The following is a 22,130-nucleotide window of genomic DNA, read 5'->3' on the forward strand; positions in this document are numbered from 1 at the left end:
CTATATATTTGAAAAGACAGCCAAATTAGATTATTAGAGACTGTAGTAAAGTTGGCAGTGGAGACCAGGTGACTCACAGTGAATGGTGATGGCTGTTGAAGCAATCATGCTTTTTTGGTCCAGCAGGGAGCATTTGTAGTCTCCTGTGGCATTGCGTCGCACATCTGTCAGCATGTAAGTGTTTGAGCTTCTTATACCTTCAGGCTGTCCCTTTTGATGGAGGCAAAATGTCAGATGATTACACGCAATAGATACAGTAAGAACAGTTTTATTTCTTAATGAAAATGTCATTTACTTAGATGAGGGGAAAAAAGGGAATGTATCTCTTCAGGTGGGCAAATATAAGCACAGTTTTAATTGTCTAATTCTTGGGGAAACAGTTACTATTTGGTTTCTAAGGATATGTGGGAGCTAATTTACATTGTACTAAAGATAACTATTTTATTGATAGCATGACTTAAATTTGAATGCTAAAGCCCATTTAAGTTTTCTCTAATAGTTCATTTTTATATTTATGCCTTCCCTAATTAGACAAAAATATTTGAGGCGACTTAAAAGGAAAACATACCACATATGAAAATAAAAAAGAGATAAAGAGAGGAAGGAAGGCGGAGACTCAGTGGAACAAGAGTGGAAGGCAAAGGGGGAGAAGTATAATGGGAGAAAGAAAAGAAAAGAAAAAGAGAAATAAAAGCATATACCTATGAATATATATAGATGAACTAGTAGTATATGTTAATATACTAAGTATAAAAATATATAACTCTAATATATTAATTATATATACTAATATATATTAAACTGATGTACTGTTATTATACTATATAATGTTAACGTGTGTTGCTAGAACTAACACCCAAATTTGTCTCTGTCATGTAATGGCCAAGACTGAAAAAAATTGGTATTAAAATTTCATTTTCACATGGTATAAGAACAGCCTGCCAATTTGTTAGGAGAAATAAAGTTTCCTGTTAATATTTAAGTGTAAAAAAAATAAGTATATACTAATCTCCTAGATAACGTAGCAGTGATATTCTTAACAACTACTGGGCCATGCACTGGATGGCATTTTCAAATATATCCCTGCAGTAGATGTAGTGTAGGGTTGTGTATGGCTTCTCTCAAAGGAAGATTCTGTGAAACACAAACCGAGGAAGAACTGTGGAAGAAAAACACGTCATCCAAAAGAGCTCTCTCCAATCTCCTTATCATGGTGATATCTAGAATATATCCCAGATGAATTTTCCAAATTATGCTCCATGAATATTTCTTTCAAATTAGAGAAACTAGCCCTTGAAAATGATATATGATGGCAAGATTAAGCCTATAGCTTTACTCCATTTAACTAAGTATGAGCAATAGAATGGTTCCTACTTCTGAGGCTTTGTGTGCAGGAAGGCTCTGTAGTTTAGAATCGACATCAAACCATTTATTACCATTCTTCATTTTATAGCTATCTGCATCTGAAGAGCAGACTCTATTCCATGAGATGAAGCAAACTTGAGTTTCTAATTATGTTTTCCTGTGACCATCTTTTTTGTCTTATTGTTCCTAAAATCTTCAAACATCAAGAATAAACGTAAAAATTTTGGCAGATGCTGAAAAAAAATTCAAAGGACATTCTACAGGTGTCCCTTGTCTCTAAGAATAATATCTATTCTCAGTTACGCTACCCAAGTACATATAATCCTTAATGTCAGCCAGCTGCCAGACAATAGCATGAAATAATAGTAGTCTAGCTAAAGTAATGACCTGTAGGCACTTACTGGTAAGTAAAACAAAAACTCCTCAGGAGGAGGGTTACCATTTCCCAAGCACTTAAGAGTGATGTTGTCTCCTTCTTTGATGGCATTTTTTGGTGGCAGCACTTGTATTGTCACTTGTTCTGTAGGATCTGTAAGAGTTATGGACACAAGTGAACCATTTTCATCAAGTACCAAATTACGCTGTACATACAATGTAATGACTAAATTACACACAATTTTCTCAAGAAGCTAGTAATGGTAATTATTTAAATGTATCTTTTTAGAGAAGGATTTGAGTTAATAGCTACTTGCTATGCCAAGTACTAATCTTGGTTAAAGGAAACTAAAAAAAGACCTTGTTACATAAAAATCATTTTTTTCTTAACAACATATCTTTAACTGAGGTAGAAATAAATGACTGTAATTATTTTATGGGTAAAAGACTGGTAAGAACAATCTTACTGTATGATTTTATTACAAAACATTTAGTTATATTATATGTATCTTATAGTTTAGAAAGAGTGGGTCAGCAAAAGCTATTAGGTACCACATGCATTTATATTCCAAATAATACCTCATGCTTAATAAAAATGGGTGAGAGCTAAACAATGCTAGCAAGATTACTGACAATGCAGGAGAGTGTATCTGTTTTCAAAACGGTGAGTCCCATGAACTGAGGGACATCCTTAACACAATCAACAGGATTATAAATGTATTATAATCAATGGGATTGAAAATGTACTACAATTCTGCTCTATTTACTGAACAACTTTCATTTCATTTTGATCATTTTTACAGAGAAATAGGGCTGAAGAGTATTCCTTAGTAGAGAGTGCTGCTCCACAACAGAGTCCCAAAGAATTAAAGTGTGGATACAGTGGGCCATTTCTAGTACAAGGAAATAAAGGAGGGGGTCATGACAATCCACATTCTAAAGTATCCACTTGTTATGTAGCTGGTTAAAAATAAACAATGCATTTCAACTGGAGTGATGGTGGAGGGTGAATGAAGCATGTACACAGCAGGTGTGAAGCTGTACTCCCAAAATTATAGTTACATAAATGACTAGCAAAGTAATACAATTTGATGGAAAAAATCAAAGTCATATAATGCAAAGGTTTAAAGAAACTTTTCCACAAGGTTTAATAACTATTGAGGCATGTGTTACTCTCCCAAAATGGTACCACTAAAACTAACCTACCTATGAGCATTTAGTCAGATAAATGTGGTAAAGCTGGAGATTCTTTTCTGTTTCTTGAAGTTGTTTATTTGACTTTATTAACGTACAGAGGGAAAAATCTTAGAATTGTTATAAATTTTTCTTTGCCTTTTCCCTATGCTTAGATATCTCTGAATTTTTGCCCAGAGTGTTCTGAGTCCAAAATTGGTTTAAAGTACTTGTTCGTTCTGAATTTTCTTGAGGTAGTTCCACCAGCAGCAGGTGGAAAGTAATTCAAGTTAGTTTTTGGTACCCCACTGACCTTCCATTTCTAGACCACCATCACTGCAGTTCATAGCTCCCACGACCCCTTATCTAGCTAATTTAAGTTTAAGCCACATTCACAGTGCCACACCTCTGATCAAAGCCAACACCAGGACAGCTCGGGATCACAATCCCTCTGGCTTCCTGCTTTATTTCAATCTCCCTTCTCTTTGTCCCTTTTTCAGTAGACTGTAGCAGTTCAAGAACTAAACTGAGATTGCAGGGTCAATGTAATAGTTTTGAGTTTAACAGTAACTCTATGGCTGACCACTAACATGTCTCCAGCAAAATTAATACTATCTTTTTCTCCTTTTGCCCCTGACTTTGACTTTTGTTCTGTCTATTTGTAAATCATCATTCTGTCAGCGATTGTGGATTCTCCTTTGCCCTCCCTTATGTACTCAATTACAGTCTTAGTGATTAGTATCCAATTTATTTTGCATCTGATTCTCTCCTATTCCCAACATTTCCCTAGTCTTAATTCTGAATAGCCTACACTTAAAAATATTGCCATGAAATTTCATCTAGCCCTTCCCTTGGGTTTGTCTTCCTTTTTTTTTTTTTTCCCTGACTCTCTTTTCTATTCTTGATATGTATTTCCTTAGTTTTCTGAAGTAGGCTTGAATATTATGACATTCACAAACTCTCATGCATTCTAAATATGTAAAGACTGAATTAAACACTTCCTAATCTGGATTTGACAATCAGTTTGAACCTAGTTTAGATGAAAATTTGGTTTCATGACTTTCTACATACCCCTACATAATAACTAAAAGAATCTACTTTTAAAGTTCTTCCATTTCTCATGTTCATTTGTTTAGTTAATATATAGGTAGTAAGTGCTGGTGCAATATATTTGAAAACAGTGTATTCCCTTGCTTTCAATGAACTTTTAGCCTATGTAAGATAACATCAAACTCAATAATTAAGACGAAAAAGACATTCAAATTGCATATTATTTAAATATAGTGATCACTGGTAGCTTAGATAGCAAGAGAATAGAAAATTTCTAGTAAGAATTGACCATGGAACATGGTCTTAAAGAATAAGTAGGTGTTTGGCAGATGATAAAGATCAGGTAGTGAAAATCTATGGATAGGCAGATAAGTAAATTATTCTTTAGGAATTATCTGGAAAATGAAAGAGACTCTCAACAGTACAGTGAAACAGTGTGGCTGAGATGTGGTGCAGATCCCTGTCTATAAGGGACTGAAGGCATATTGAGACTGGGAGTGTAGACACATTGTAAGGGACTGCAGAGTCAATGAAGACTTCAATCATAGCAGTAACCGATTTGTGCTTTAGAAAGACACTTCTACAGGAAGAGATCTTTGGAAAGATATTAAGGGCCAATTTGGAGATAACAAATATAATTTTGGAAACCACTGAAATACAGGTGGTGAAGAAGGGTGACATAATTCTGGGTAGTGTTGGAAGAAAGAAATAAAGATGAAAAAGCTAGGTTCTTTAAAAGTTTATTACTGATTGAACATAGTAAAGAAGGGGTGGACTAAGTCATCTCAAACTTTCTCAAAATGAATTTATCAAATTTCTTTTTCTTGAAATATATTCTTCTGTTCTTTCCACTCAGCTCCCTCCCCTACCCTAAATTCATCCTAAACTAGTGGTTCTCCAAATATGGTCTCCATGGGAGCAGCATTTGCATCACCAAGTAATTCATTAAAGATGCAAAGGTTGGGTCCTTACTAACTGGATCAGAAATTTAGAGCAGTGTCCAGCAATTTGTATTCTAACAAGACCTTTAGGTAACTGACACACAAATTTGAGAAGCACTATCACTTCGCTCTTCAGATCGTTAATTCACTTCCTGTGGCACTTACACTTACAATCTTGCACTGACAAATTCCTTCTGATGCTGGTGTGTTACCTCTCTACTAGAGTAGTAAATTCTTTGAATTAGAACTACCACTTACGCATTATTGTGCATTCATTGTGTATATAATGTGCCTTCTCAAAATTCATTCTAAATGACTCCATAGAGCCAGGTATGTAAAATCATTTCCTTTTTATTTTCCAACAACTTTTCTGCCCATCCAACTCATGTCTGATACTCACATACATTCCTGTTCTTTCTTACCTTAGTTCCCCAATACTTAATGCTCATCTTGATTTTATTTCCTATGTTTCTTCATTTCACCAAGATAGTTTATTTCCAATAGAAAGTTTTTATACAGTTTGTCTTTATTTGCAAAAATAATAAATTTGACATTAGTTGAGCTGTATGTCATGAAATTCTCTAAATGTTTGCTTTTAAATCAAGTTGTAAGTTAGTTGCAAATTTTAAGACAAAATAACTAGGACAAGTTAAATTTCAGTTTTGTTCTTATATAAAGTTTTGCACTTTATGGAACCAAAATAGAAATGTGGATGAGATAAAACTCTCTTAGAGCTTACTGGTACTTCTGTTCTTTCTCTAGAATAGATATATAAGTACTAGAATATTAAAATTATCTGTGCATCTTTCACAAAAAGATGTCTCTAATTTTGCTTTTGTGATTACAGTGACCATACAGTGATAATGACATAAAACTCACTGAGGAAAATTTCATGTGCAACAGTGTGCTATTTTAGATTTGTGACTCAAATTCTTTTCTATAACAACATTCTGACAAATTTTATATTTTTCCCATTTTGAGATAAGAAAACTTAGGCTTAGAATAGTTAAGTTACTTTTCTAGGAACACAGAGTAATCGACAGTATAGGAATTTGATTGCCAGCATGTTTGCTCTTTGTTACTAGATTATTTTGGCACCTGTCTTATAATAATGAACACAGCATTGGTGTAAAGGAGTCCACTTAGTGTGTATAGTTAATTTAGGACAAGTGCCTTAGCCTTACTTTACTGCTAAGTAAGATAATGTAGTTAGATTAGATGATCAAGAACATTCCCTTGGGATCTAATATTTAATGTTTCAAATTTATGATATGAAACTAACCAAAACATTTTAGGATACAATACCCTATTTAACTTATTCAAATTACCTCATATGTAATATAAATTTCATTGAAGTAGAAACCTCTTACCTAAAAGATGAGTTATTTTTAAAAATTAGTGCAATTTTATTTTAAATTTCAAGTTTACTCATTTTCATATGCTTGAACATAGAATTTAATATAAAGACAAAACTGGATACTTTAAAAACTGACAAAATCCAGTTGCAACAATGTATGCTAAACCAAGTGTTCTATTTGTCAAACATAAGTTATAAAACAGCACATAGGAAAATGTAACAATAATTTCAGTGTTCTCTTTCCAAAGGTATGGCCCTAATGTTTAATAACATGTTAAAAATACAATGCAACAACTGGCCCTCCCTGTTGGTGCAGTGGGTTGAAGCACAGCATTAAGAAGCTAAAGCCACTTCCACATGAGTTGGATTCCCGCCTGCCCCGGAGATGACCCCATGGCGTGGCAGGCCTCTCCTGACCTGCCCGCTGCTCCCCTCAGCAGTGCACTTAGTCGATCTGCCTGTTCTGCTCCCCACTCTGTCTCTGGTGAAGCTTCTCGCTGCCACTAAGCCTCTGGCATGTACCCCAGTTCTGTATGCACAAATAAATAAATCTTAAAAAAACACAATACACCAAATATTTATAATCACATATTCTTTCAGTTACCATTTATTCACTGATTCACAGAAGCTCCATGAGGGTCAGTGGAACTGTCCTGGTTAGAATCACCAAATTTTGACACTTGATTAAAGGAGCATAAAAGTGCCAGGCCTATCTTAAGTAGAAAGGAAACAAACAAACAAACAAACAAAAAACTACTAGGTATGTGTTATATTTGAGATAAAGGAAATATTAATAAGCCCCCAAAGAAACTTCGAACAGGTGAAACCTCATGCTAATTAAAGAAAAGTATTTCTAAGAGCACTGGGTTCCTGTAGTAGACTCCGAGGACACAACAGGGTATAGTCTCAGACAAATTTCCTCTTCCAGTTCTCTTATGGCTTATTTTCCATACTTAACCTGTTTGAAACTTCCATCACTAACCCAGGAGAGTTAAGCTGTTTCCTGTTCTTTTACTTAAGGAATTGTTTTTTTTTTTAAAGATTTATTTATGTATACAAAACTGGGGTACAGGTCAGCGGCGGCGAGAGGCTTCACCAGAGACAGAGCGGGGAGCAGGACAGGCAGATCGACAAAATACACTGCTGAGGGGAGCAGCGGGCGGGTCAGGAGAGGTCTGCCGTGCCATGTGGTCACCTCTGGGGCAGGTGGGGATCGAACTCATGCAGAAGTGGCTTTAGCTTCTTAGTGCTGTGCTTTAACCCGCTGCGCCACCAGGGAGGGCCCCGACTTAAGGAATTTTTATAAAATTCACACATTTCTTTCCTTCATTGACTGACCACAGTTAGATTTTTGTCAGGAAAGAGGCTGATTCCTGGTGTGTTGACAGAAACTGTCTTTTGTAACTGCTTGTTGATATCTTCCAAATAGGACTACTCCTTCTGAGTAGTAATCTATCACTTTGTTCCCATGAGTGATGTCGGCACATATATCATTAAGGGGGATAATATGCACAGGCAAAATACCTCATGCCTTTGTAAGTAAATGCACTTTAATTTTATCAAGTTCAGATTTCATTTTAAATTCTTCTATTTAACTTTGTTCATGTGTCAAGAATTCTGAAACCTTAATGGCATTTTTAACTCCTGCAAAATGTGCTAAGATTAAGGACTATCAGAAAGGATCAGACTAAAAGATTTTTGTCTTACAGCAAATTAGCATCTAACAGAAAGCAGAAGAGATATTCATAATAAAGTAGATAGTGAAAGGTATCATAAAATGTGAAAACATTTATTCTGAAGATCTTTGAAGAGGCAACTAATAATTTGGAGGCTATGGACAAGGGGGGGTTGGGATTCAAAAGATTAGAACACTTGAGTATTCTTCTTAACACAATAAAATTGAGTTATATATTGAGTTACTTACAGTAAATATCAAAGACTGCTTGTTCAGAATGAACTATTTTCTGGCCAGATGGTCCATGATATGTCACAGAGCAGGTGAATGGTGCTTGTATGTCAGCCTTGGTGGTCTTGTACTCCAGTGATGAAATCATGGTATAAAGCTGAGTTATGGGGTCCATTTGCTTTGTAAAAATTATGACCACCGCTGAAGAAAATAAAGAACACTAATGATAGAATCTTTCATCGGAAAATCACAATCCTTGATTAAATGTCACACTACTTTTGAGAAGTGGTTTTGTCTGTCTAACTGTACTTAATAGGAGGGAAAACTGACATGTAGTGAGGTAGGATGGCTTTTTCAAAACCATGAATCAACTACATTGACAGGAATAGAATCCTGGAATCCTATCTCCCACTCACTTTAATTAACTATCAGAACATGTCATATACAGAAATAATTTTCTGCTCTTGATTCTTCTGCACAAAGGCTAAAATGGTGTTTTAAAAAATTGCTTAATGATTTAATGGATACTGAAAGTAACCAAGTGTAGAATCACCGAAAGAGAGCAACACATTAAATGCAGGATAGTCTAAGAAATACCTAGACAAGAGGATGTCAAACAGGTTGTTTGAATTTACTTCCCTCTTTATACTCACCTCCTTCAAGAGGCTGCAGCACTTTTCCATTTCTGTACCATGTGATATTGCCATCTGGGTAACTGTCTCTTGAAATGCAGTCACCCAACTGTAAAATAAAAAGGAAAGATTACTACTTTGGTTCCATCAGTGAATGCCAACTTGAAAGCCCCATACTACCAAGGGGATGCAGAGTTATTCCTAAAGGTTTTGTGATCCATTCAACTTTCAAGTATTGACTAATCACCGAATAAATGTTATTGGATAAAAAATAATGTCTTTTAGTTAAAGTTACGGTCTTGTTTATTTTAAAAGTGTGCTAGGTACCTATAACCATTATTAATAGAATCACATTGGCCATTACAATGGCTTATCTATGTATACAAGAATCAGTATTAGTATTAAAATAATATTTCCTCTCCATTTATTCAAATCATGATTGTTACCCCCACTGCTTTTCTTCACATGTGTTTCAACCTTATTTAGTGTTTACCATCAATAATGTTAGATGATAAACTTTAATGTGATTTAAATAACTGAACATGTATGTTTTTGTCCCCCAAAGGAAAATGTAGATATTTTAGTTAGTGAAAACTAGAGTATTAATTGATTTCCTCAAATACAGAATTTCATTTTTGATTATCTTAAATAGAGTCCCTAGAAACCTCTGCTATTGTGAGCAAGCAAAACTGGTCATCTTACACCTTTACTTCAACTTTTCAATAATCTATCAATAGAATACAGTTTAAATTGTATGTCCCTCCATGACATTTAATACTTGTCAACCCAGCCTCTTGTTACCTTTCCAGATCTCACTCTCTTTCCTACCTTCTAAGTACACATAGTTCCAGAAATGCAAATAAATGATGTTTCCAAACATGTCATTTTCTTTCACAACATATTATTTCATGTTGTTGAAAGGCCCTCTACTGTTGGCCTAGAAAAAAATCTACCTTTCTTTTTATGACTCTATTAAAGATTCAGTGCATTCAAACCAAAAAGACATGACTATTATTTTTATGCTCACCCCTCTCCTACCTTCAGAAGTGATCACATCATTTTATGTGCCTCAACTCTACCTGTGCAGCACTGTCAACTCCACACCCCAGGGCCTACCTAATTTGTCCTGACATCTAAGGCCAGGAGAAGGCATTTAACATATGACTTAAAAAAAAGTGAATAAATCAAAAACAAATTCTTACCTTTTTTAGCTGTTCTGTTTCTAAAAATGGTGCTTTGCTTACAATTTCAGGTTTGGATGGTTGCTCTAAAGTTAAACAGAGAGAGACTATAAGTACACAAGGAAGAAGGAAAGGACATTTTGATTTGGTTTATAGGCAAATAATTCATTTACTCAAAGCACAAAAACAAGTAATGAAATAATGAACCACTTTCACATATAACCTGTAATTAAGAAATCTGGTTAATCCACCCAACTGAACATCTCTTTGAATAAATATTGGTAATGTTTTCTGTATGCTTTATAAACAGTGAATAAATATTTGAGGTGAAAAAGAGGTTAATTTACTAAATGGCATATATCTCCACGTGGTTATCATTCCTGCTTTCTATTTATCAATAACTTCCAATCTGTAGGTGAAGACCTGAATTTACATGAATAAGCATTACAGGGGTACTATTTATTAAAATACAGATTTTAAACAAGCTCTCCCTGATCTACTATTCAGATTCTCAGGGAAAATCCTTGTAAGTCTATAATTTTCACAGGTTTCAGGAGATTTTTTTTTGGCCCAGTAATGTTTAGGAGTCACTGTTATAACATTATGAGAAATACAAAGTTAATTAAACACATTTCCTATGGATCTCAAATCTTAACTTTTAAGTCAATTATTAAAGTATAAATGTAGGGAAATCTTCCATATTTGGAAGCTGAGATAATAGGCAGAAAGTTTTTTAATACAGGAATTTCTGTAAGCATAAATTCTGAAGTTTCAGAAGGAACTGATTAAAATTTGAAGTGATGAATTATTATTTAAACCTATTTTAAGTTGTTATATTCTTAGCTGCTAGCTTTCTATTATTGATGAATTTTTTACTTTTTGATCAGCTCTAACAATTAGTCCACAGAAAATGAATATTTCCTTATTATCATTGATTATTGTGAGCCTCATGGAGCAGAATTATTCTATTTTCATATAAACAGAGAACTAAAACAGCCAGCTATTCTCTCCCTCATAATCTTATCATATCCAATGTTTTAATTTTTAATTCCAAGCTAAACTAAATTGGGTTTGTATAATTATTGTATAACTTGAAATTCATTTGGGTATCATATATGTTACCTGTACCCAGAACATCCCCCCAAAACAAAGAGAGACAAAATGTCTTTGGAGCAGCAAAATGGAAACAATCAAAAGAGTATGCAAAGTAACAAAATTCTTCAGGTAAATATCTAGAGTGAATTTATCTTTTACAACTTTGTTTTTATTAGAAATTAGAGTGAATAATGACAAAAATCTGCCTATGTTTATATAAGGGTTTACTTACTATTAATTTTATAAATGTAATTCTAAATGCAACTTTCACAGAGGGATTGTTTTCTAAATATAAAGATTAGAAACAAGTCAAAAGATGGACAAATGAAATATAGAAAGGAATAACAGATATGACTACATTAACACAAACAAGAAGTGACACCTGACTACTTACTTGGTAGCTAAGAATATAGACAAAAATTATAAAAACTGTCCAAACTGGCCCTCCCTGGTGGCGCAGCGGGTTAAAGCATTGCACTAAGTAGCTTAAGCCACTTCCGCATGAGTTCGATCCCCACCTGCCCCAGAGGAGATCCACATGGCGCGGCAGACCTCTCCTGACCCGCCTGCTGCTCCCCTCAGCAGTGTATTTTGTTGATCTGCCTGTTCTGCTCCCCACTCTGTCCCTGGTGAATCCTCTCACCCTCCGCATCTCTGGCCTGCACCCCAATTCTGTATGAATAAATAAAAAAAAAATCTTAAAAAAAAACCCAAAAAACTGTCCAAACCTCAAAATAAACAACCATTTCTGGGAAACATATGGTGGACTGAAGCCTTTCACATATTAATTAGTTTTAATGTATTACTGTTTTAAAGTTACACACTAATCACTAATTCATTATGACAATTCTGAATGACTGAGCAAACATTAAGTTCTATTAAAAATACATTGAAAGAGTACTGTATTTTTTAAATATTAATTTATGTGATTCATCAAGTGTTTAAAAAAAGATTTTTAGAATTCTTTTTTCAGTATTCAGTATTCATATCCAGAAAATACCCCTATATTTGAAAAATGCTCTGAAAAAATTTAGGTTCTTAATACAATATGTGGTGGAGCAATTTTGCTAAGTTGCACTACTTTTGACTAAAATCAGATACCAAAACAGGTAGGAACACAATTACTTCTGATACTTCTGAGCTTTGCTTTGTAAACCCTGTGATGTTTCATCACAGCATATAAAATTATAAGTACTATTGGGATACAGCTATTGGTCATTTACACATGGCCTTGTCTATTTTGTTACTATTAGTGTTTCCTATAAATTTTTTAAAAAATTATTCCCATTTCAATAAATTGAAACAGTTGCAAATCTGAGGAAGTCTAATGAAAGGATGCTTAAGTGTAGTCCTCTTATGCTGTTAAATCTCTTTCAATTTAGAAGACTCACAGCCTGTTGTGGAAGTAATGGTAATACTAATTGCATTTCTTTGATTTATTTTATTCTTAAACTTTTGTTTCAAATCCTCTATAAAAGCTACATATTTTGTATGTAATTCTCTCTTATATTAGCTTGTAACAATCGATGAGTATTAGTTGGAGGACCATAAAAGAGGACACATACTATTTTAGCAAAATTGCATATTGATTTTGAGCAGTTTAAAAAAAAAAATCCTTTATGTGAATTATGTCTTCATATGATTCAAAGATTCATAACCAAGTACAGAATTGAAAGGAAAAATATGACACAAATTTATTTGCATTATTAAAATAATTTGGTCAAAGATATAGCCAGGTGCAGCGTGATGAATGCAAAACTACTCAATAACAGCCACAAGGTGCTATAGCTGTTAACAAATGCCTAATACAGGCTGGTTCGATTTGGTATGACAGGAGAGCAAGAAAAAAGAGGAGCACTGGTGAGGCTCGCTTATGGGTGCTTCTCTAAGTGCTGTGTCAACAACCACCCTTCATCAATCCTGAGGTGCTTTAAGTAGATCATAGTGAAACCAGAATCATGGTTTCTTTTCTTTTTGAAGTGGGAAAAATTATTTTTCATATTCAGAGAGTGCCAACTTTGAATACACAGTGTAGCTCTCATTTGTTAGATCATTTTCTGCTTCCTCCATTCCCTCCTGTATCCCCCTCACCCAATAAGAGTACTTGTAAATAGAATGACTTAAATGGGGAAGGCTAGTTAATTCTGATAAACATTGAGGCGAGCATCCACAGGAAAGCTTGGTTAAGTCAAATAAATGGGGCCAATTGTACGGTGCAGGGTATAAGTGAACTTTTCGTGGTGAATTTGATGTAGTATATACAGGCACTTATTTATAATGTTCACACCTGAACTTAGTATAATGTTAGAATACAATGTTACTGTCACTAAAAATAAGCAAAAGAATAAATAAATGTGTGAAATAACCAGCACTACTCACCCCTGACAAGAGCTAGTCAGATGAATGTCTATAGACCCTGTGTCATGGGAATCGTCATCCTTCATCAGCACAGATAACCGAGTACAAGAGGACTTACAGATAGCTAAATGTTATTTTTTTGTACTTGACTGAAGTATCAAGAAAAATTTTGAGTAATTTCTTTCATTAGCTTTTCAAGAGGATTCTTGTATGAATCCTGAAAATAGCCACTTATCTAATCCCAAATACTCACTTGCTAGTGAGGAAGGAATCGGAGCCCAGACTGATGAATTGACTTGCCCAAGGACAGAATTTGGCAGCAGATCTAACTAAGCTATGTCTCCTGATGGCCAGTTTGGTGATTTTTCCATTGTACCCACTGGCAGGCACCTGGCAATCTGGGCTCCCACTTTGACCCCTGACCTTCTGTATAATTACTGGAACAAATCTTTGGGAACTTCTAAAGATATACTCTAACTTTTGAAGAATTTTAATTACTTTAAGTGTATTAAATGTATACAGGTTGATTCTGATGACACTTAACTACAAAGTGCTGTATTAATAGTGATAAAGCAAAGCAGGTGACTTCTTTGGATTTGTGCTGCTTGATGGACATAATTTCTTGCATGTGAGATGCAGCTTAAACTAAACAACATATTTACATCAGAGGTCATAAAATCATTAATCGTGGCCTTTAGTTTAAGTGATAACAGTCTGATTTGCCAATGAGGATGGTACTCTGCAGCAAGTTGATCTGGGATTAGCTTGTGTAACCACCCTCAATTCTGTGGTACATGGTGCATGTTGCTAGGTGATTTGACAGAAGGAAACAGAGGACTGATTGATGAGTGTAGACACTCTTAAGTGACCGCCAATATATACATGCATAGAATGAAAGCATCACTATTACAGCTGCTGTTTGCTCTACAAAAAGTGACCAAAGTAAATTCATCATTTTCAAAAAAGCAAAGCCCCTATATGCACTTGCAAACACTGTCTTTATCATGAGCTATGCTGCTCATTTCATTGAGCTTAGAGGGCCCCACAATTTCAAGTATAAAACACTATTTTTAAGAGTGTGTTACTTGTCTATTTAAATTCCCCCTGGCCCAGAGCCTGGAATGCAAATTCTGTTTCTGAGAATCACTTTGTTTTCAACAACATTCAAAAGAGAAGGAGGTTAGGGGTGCTGGCGGCAGACAGGGTGTGAGTTTGTTTTTACAATCATAGAAAGCCTCTGTATTCCAAAAGAGATTAAAAATTTTATTGAGTTAGACAAACGGAATTGTTTTTCAGACACTGTATGCCATTTAAAAAATATTCTGAAAACTTGTCACAAATGGTACTTCTAAGTGGCACAATCTGGATTTTCTAAGCTTCCTTGTTGGCTATCTTGATATTCAGTAATTTTAACACAGTAAAAAAAGAAAACTGAAAATGACATAACAGTATACATAACCTCTTGAGCACTGTGACTTAACTTCTGTATCTTGCAGTACATTCTTATATTTATGACATCATGGCTCATGACCTAATAATAAAACATCATTTGGTTGTTCTCTTAGGAAAAGTATCCCAAGTAGCGTACCATCCATCTTAATAACAACAAAGTAAATAAAAGGAAAAAAAATTACCAGGCACATTGGCAAATATAGAATGCAGATTACTGGGGCACTTACTAGAACAGGGCATTACTGGCAAACACTTCCTACTTGGTTAGATTCCTAAAATGATTGAGAAGAGTGGATGGTTTCTGGAAAGTGCCTTCTAAGCTGAAAGGTAACCAACTGAAACATGTAATAATGCTTTTATAAGGTTCTTCTGGAGAACAAAGATTTCCTTTGATAGTATAAGCACTCTTTGAATCTGTGTCCTGAGTCCAGAGGAGCTTTGAAATCCATATAAATACATATATACATATGGGACATCGTTAGTTATATAGACTATTTTACAAAAAAAAAAAAAAAGAAAGAAAGAAAGAAAGATCCATAATTACTTGCTGTAATAGGATGGACCTATAGTTTTCTTTCTTCCATATTATTTTTTTTAAAAAATAATTTCTAGGTGTCAAATTATCAGAAAGCAGAGGGGGAAAAGTTGAAAAGAGAACCTGCTTCTCTAATTAAAGTAGACTTACATTCTGAAGCTTTGGAGACCTATTTTCCTCTCTGCAATTTCTAAAATATTATGATGTAACAGAGCTGGGACTTTTAATTTGAAGTATTAAAAGATAAAATGCCTAATTAAAACTTCTCAAGTCATTCATTTACATGGCTATTTACACAATAATATTAACTAAATATTATCATTAAGTAAAGTAACTTTGGCAGAATGACAATACTAGTTACATCAAGTTTTTTCTACAACTTACTCTTCACAAACATTCAGAGCATGGTACATTATTTATTTCAGGACAATTTTCTAAGCCAACTGAATATTTTGAAGAAGTAAATCAACAAGCACTAAAGGCCAGGGTTTTGTGTGTGTATTTGTGTACTTTCATATACAGAGAAAGCCTACGTATCTTGAATATATAGCCTGGATATGTCTATATTTCACTGTTTTTATACATCAAAATCAAAGTTTTATATGGTACAGTCTAGTACATATGTGTGTTTGTACATGAGGTGTGCGGTTATGTGTTTGTATCATGTATACACATCTATCACAGAACACTTATTTTTACATGTCAGTAGAAGTGAGCAATCACGTACCAATTTTTACTTTAGCAGTATTTCATATAGAGGACATTTTAACTAACAAAATAACAAAACTCCTTTTTGAATTTCGGGGTTCCTATTTGAGTAGCTGATAGCATGCATAAACAGAATGAAGGTCTCTACTAAGTCCTTTTATAGAGATGCCTGCTGTGGAGACACTGCATGGAGTGCAGTCATCGTTCTGAAGAACATTTTCTAGCACAGTCATCCATCCCACTTAGCAGTTATACTGCAGATACTTACTGAACACCTTGATTACTACAGGTGCCTCAAACACGTTGTCCTCAGTTACTAGCATGCACACAAATCTCTTTTCATCACTGATTCTTGCATTACTGATGGACAAAGTGTAGTTTTCTGAAAGGTTCAATCTGTCTTTGTATTCTGGCACATCGTCGTACTGCACACTTTTCTTTGTAGAGGACCTGAAGGCAATAAATACTGGGGAACCATCGGGTTTTTCCTAAAATTTAAAATAACAATACATTAAAAAAGCAAGCATATTCAGATGTTTCAGGATTACATCCAGAATTACAAATTTTTTTTTGATCATACTCTTGCATCAATATTGATAGTCCTAAGAAAATAATTTTGGCTATAGGCCTTGAATAAATGTATTAGTTACAGAAAATTACGCTTCATGAAAGGAAAAGTAAGATATTTTACAACTATACTTTTAAATACATGAAAATGAAAGGACAGATTTTGGTTATATGAATTTTGCCTCTGGGGCACAGAATGAGCAAGAATTTTGAAAGTGACCAATATAAAAGAAATATAGATGAAAACAAGCATACAAATGTATAAAGTGATAGTTAATCATCAAAGTAAACATATACATGGACTGCAAATACTTGTTTAGAGCAGGGCAATTATCTTTTGTATATCTATTACTTTACCACATTAACATGTTAAGGATCCATACTTGCCAGTTGCCTGTAAAGCTGACATAGCTGAACAGGACACCTAACATTGTCTCATGGAGAAACAGTATTAGCCCTTTTAAAACAATTATGACTATTTCTACTAAGAAATAGAAACAGATCAATCACAAAAATCCATAGTTTACTATTTGAGTCATAAAACTTAGCTTAAATGGTTTTCATATAAAAAGTTACTATCAAAATAAAATATGGCCAGGCATATACAACCCTGTATATGAATTCATTTCTCCTCCTGTTTTCACAAAAAAATTGTCCTATCTAGCGAGCAACTTAATCTAAAGTAGGGGTCTATTCCTCTTTTTATCTCATAAGGTCTTCCATATGATGTATGTAATAAAACATTTAGTACATGGCAAATTTCAAGATGCAATTGGGAGTTACATTTTTTAAAATTTTATATTTAATACTGTTCTCCCATATCATATGTTGAAATTTAACTCCCCAGTGTGATGGTATCTGGAGGTGTAATCTGATTAGTTTGACATGGAATCACAGAGATGAGGTCCTCCAATGGATATTTGTGCTCTCATTAGGAGATGATGAAATCGGAAGGCTCTCCATCACCATACGAACACAAATAGTAAAAAGGCAGCTCTCACCAAGGACCAAATTCTACCAGAACCTTGATTTTGGACTCTGAGAGACAACTGTATGTGACAACAGTTTTCTGTCATTTAACATGCTCAGTGAGTGGTAGGTTATTAAAGCAGACCAAGTTAACTAAGACAATTACTTAGCTAATTTTGAAGTCCAAAGTTTTAGTTGGCTGATTGTCAGAACACATCCGTAATATTTTCCTTAAATCTTTACATTTTTTCAGATACTGAGGCAAAGCTGGTGAAGAGTTAGTAGGAATGGGGTGGAAGGGGTGCGCAAGGAACCAAAATCTACATCTTCAGGGAAACTACCAGGTATTATAGGAGAAACTAATCCACCTTCCCTATATGTTTGCTCATTTCACTCATTCTTAACCTTTCACTCTCAGATTGCATTGAATCTATACTACGTCACTAGAGTGCAAGGCACTTTTCAAATGTATCTTACCAACTTACCAATGGTTTAAACATTCTGTTTAAACATTAAAAAAATACCAGTTTTGTTCAGCATAGCTGCAATCATGCCAGTTCATTTTAGCTGAAAAATATTCCTGGGTTATAGTCAGAAATTTCTATGTTCACAGAAATGTCTCACCACCTGCACTTCACTTATTTTGGCAGTAAGTTTGACAAACAGGTGAATCATGTGGTAGTCTTCCAGAGCCATGGAATTTGAGGGATACAAATAGAGATATTAATGTCATACCTCCATTTTTACAGGGCTCTACAAGTAATTTAAAATTACCTGAGATGAGCTGAATAGTAAGAGGTGAATAGAGAGGTGTTGTGCTGCCTTGCCTCTCATTCTTTCACATGTCCTGCACAGACATGGTGTGCTGAGGGTTCAGCAGTCCCATCACACAACAGCCTACATTTTCATGAAATTACCACATGTGTCAAGTACTAGGTAAGTATTCTAATTATTTCATGCAACCCTTATAACAACTATAAGGGATATTCTTCTCACATCATTTTATGGATGAAAACATGGGGATAATAAACTTGTTTAGAACCCACAGTGACTCTACATGGTAGAACATATCTGAAAAGACTGAAACACATGCCCATTTTAAGCTTGTCAACTGCAGTGAGTCTCATGTGATCCAGAATAGGAAACTGTGTCACACAGATACTACTTATAGGCTTGGTAATTAAATTGAGACAGCTTCTCAGTAGTCAAATACATTGAGAATATCTACCATTCATTTCCAGACCCATCTGTCCTTCTATACATGAGAATACATGGTTTGGCCATTTGTGAGAAATGGATAAAATCAACAAGGTTAAAAGCAAAAAGAATCAACCACATCAACACAGTTCTAACACTAACACCAAAATCAGGCTTCTAACACTGATGACTAATTCTCAATGAACATTTATGACTAATTCTCTATTGCCTTTGCAACAGCCACATCAAACAGAACCTGAGTTTCAGAGAGATAGGTCACCATCTCACAATAATCTCTGCCCTATACTCCTCTAATTTTACTTTGAAACTCTGCCTCTAATAATTAAAGTTGGCTCTATCCGACTAAATGATCTCAGAGTTAAGTGTTCATTGACTTTATTTTAAAATGGCATTTGTTATGTAAGACTTGGGAATATTCTCTGGCTATATTCACCACATTAATTCTACCATGCTATCTTTGTACCCACAGTTGGACATTGCCATTATGTTACTTTGATATTTACATTTACTCACAGAAGGCATTTTGCATAAACTAGAGCAATTATCTAAGTCTGAGGTAGGTCACACTTACATATTTCCATTTGCCAAACATGAGATTCTGAGGTACATCGTGTCGGCAAGGCATGATAATGGTATCTCCATATGCTGAATTTACAGTATATAATCCAAGACCTTAAGAAAACAGAAAAAAGAGATTTTTAAGATATTTAGAGTAGCAGAACAAATGATTTCAGTTCAAGATATCTTAATAAAATTAATAAAGGTAGTCTATTTCAATACTATCATAAATAATATGCAAACAACCCACAAAATTTAATTTTACCTAAATATCAACTTCTCTTATTTAGCTGCTAAATCCCTATCACCCAATTCAAATTTTTAGACATCAAATTTTACTATGGAATAGATTAGTAGTGTATTTAGTGTATTTATTCCAAAGGAAGATACTAGAATCTGAGGATGTATTTTCTCCTTGAATATATTGTATAGGAAAAATTTTCACTATATTTCATAGATGTGTGGGACTAGACAAGGATTAACATGTTTTCTTCAAAACTACCTTTAAATGTATTTGTGTTTTTCATTTGAAAATACTGTCAAATTTATCTTCTGGAAAAATGTATGAATATATTAGAAACTAAGAACAACTATAAATAAGGCTATAACTGAATTTTAAGGAAGAGAACTGCCTGACTTACTTTACAGTTTTAATGGTCAAAGTACTAGTTTAAATTTTAACTGCACATAAAACATTATCATAGTAAGAATTAATAGTATAAAAATTCCTCCAAAGGCCCTTCCCTGGTGGTGCAGTAGGTTAAAGCAAAGCACTAAGAAGCTAAAGCCACTTCAGCATGAGTTCAATCCCTGCCCCAGAAGTGACCCACATGGTGCAGCAGACCTCGCCTGACCCACCCGCTGCGCAGTGTTCTTTGTCAGTTCTGCTGTTCTGCTCCCCACTGTTTCTGGTGAAGCCTCTCAGCCCACCTGTGCCTCTGGCTTATACCTCAGTTCTGTATGCATAAATAAATCTTTAAAAAAAATTCCTCCTAAAATATCATTTACAAAGTGATTGTAGGCATTCTACCTAAAAGAAAGCTTGCTGCTGTAATACAAAAAACTTCCTGGCTCTACTTAATTCTTTATTGAGAAAAATTATGAATAATTAATTAAATTGTTAAAAATTGCAACATACATATGTAATATACAATTAAAATCCGTATATATTCATGAAGTCTAAGAAACCAAGGCATTTAGTTTTTCAATGGTACTGAAAAATAGTTCTGATTATTTTTATTCTATCTATAAAGTTAGGATTAAGTACTTTTGCATCAAACATCTTTACAAGTATAGTCCTGTAAATCTTATACAGTGTTATAATCCAATATTAACTCAATTTAAAGCCAGTGAATGAATAAAATTCTCAATTAAAAAAAAAACACAAGAACACCTAGATATCTTTACATTCAAGTATCTATTAGGCTATGTCATGAATAGATTATTTTAAAATGTAGAGAAAATGATATTTTGTCCACCAGGTGGTGCTAAAGTGCAATGCTAAGTCAATCAGCAACACATAAATAAGAACATTTTGTGACTTCTGAAAAAACAGGACTGGGTAGAGACCATCTTTCACAACACAATAACATTTCATATAGGGTAAAATTATTAACCATATTAAAGGAAAAAAGTAATACAATTCCTATTTTAAAATTTTGTACGTTCAGAAAACTGCTTTGCTTTAAAGCAATTTTACCCCAGTAAACATAAATATTAGAGACAACATAAATTTCATGTGCATATGCCACATACTAAGTAGTCACCAACATTTTTAACATTGTTAAAATAAAGAATGCAATGTAAGTCATGAAAATATTTTTTACATGTGCTACTTGAGACAACTGACTTACTAAATTTTTTGTGTTATGGTAAAAATAAATAATTTTAAAATTACTGTTTCCTATATTGTGTCCTTAATTCCTTTTAACTCAAATCATTAAAGAGGACACAATAGTGAATGAAAAACTGGCCTTTTCAGAACTGTTGAAGTAAATTGGTTTACATATGTGTGTGTGTGTGTGTAGAGATAGACAGACAGACAGATATAGTTGCAGACAGACAAACTAAGACTTAAGAGTTGCTTTATTCACATGTATTTTCCACCTACTTTAGTGCTAAATGTGGAATCATGTATTTTAAGAACTGTTCAAACACAGCACATAGGTAGGTAATTCAAGCCAAGGAAACCATTTTGTGGTTTATTATTTTTGTTTAATCAATACATAACAAGACACTTGAATATGTAATAACTGAAAGTTGATATGGATCTACACTTGAACTTATGGTGGGACATAGATCTCTAATTAAAAAACATACCTTCTAACAAATAATGATGGTTGGATGGTTCCCATGGTTGACCAAGGAATAAAAACTTATTGAAAACTTGACTACCAATGTGGTCAATTCAGGTGTAGGAAAATTTAAAAATTCCTTTTCAAAAATTTAATGATTTCTTCTTTCTTACAATATTTCTTTTGTTTTTCTCATAGAACTTTAATGTGATATGCACACAGACCCATAATATGATACATATGTATACCGATTTTTTTTTTTGCTTTTTTTTTTATCTGTTTATTTTTACATCATTTTTCACATTTTTTTTTTCATCTCAATTGTAATCCCCATGGGTTTCCCATCACCAAATCACCCCTGTGCCACCACCATAGTCCCGTGCATTTCCCTCCCTT

At 34.1% G+C, this 22,130-nt stretch overlaps 1 protein-coding gene across 2 annotated transcripts in view; it reads right to left on the bottom strand.

Annotated features, from left to right (window-relative positions):
• Positions 1 to 22,130, bottom strand: part of ALCAM (activated leukocyte cell adhesion molecule) — a 171,421-nt gene that overhangs the window by 25,086 nt on the left and 124,205 nt on the right. For both annotated transcript variants that reach the window (XM_004675238.2, XM_004675237.2), the window contains exons 2-8: positions 19,454 to 19,554; positions 16,397 to 16,616; positions 10,002 to 10,066; positions 8,821 to 8,908; positions 8,186 to 8,368; positions 1,767 to 1,894; positions 78 to 210 (exon numbers count right to left, since the gene is read on the bottom strand). In XM_004675238.2, coding sequence (XP_004675295.1) covers positions 78 to 210; positions 1,767 to 1,894; positions 8,186 to 8,368; positions 8,821 to 8,908; positions 10,002 to 10,066; positions 16,397 to 16,616; positions 19,454 to 19,554 — 918 coding nt within the window. The remainder of the gene's footprint in view (positions 1 to 77; positions 211 to 1,766; positions 1,895 to 8,185; positions 8,369 to 8,820; positions 8,909 to 10,001; positions 10,067 to 16,396; positions 16,617 to 19,453; positions 19,555 to 22,130) is intronic.

Source organism: Condylura cristata, unplaced genomic scaffold (assembly GCF_000260355.1).
Source record: "Condylura cristata isolate star-nosed mole 26May11 unplaced genomic scaffold, ConCri1.0 scaffold00003, whole genome shotgun sequence".
Taxonomy (NCBI): domain Eukaryota; kingdom Metazoa; phylum Chordata; class Mammalia; order Eulipotyphla; family Talpidae; genus Condylura; species Condylura cristata.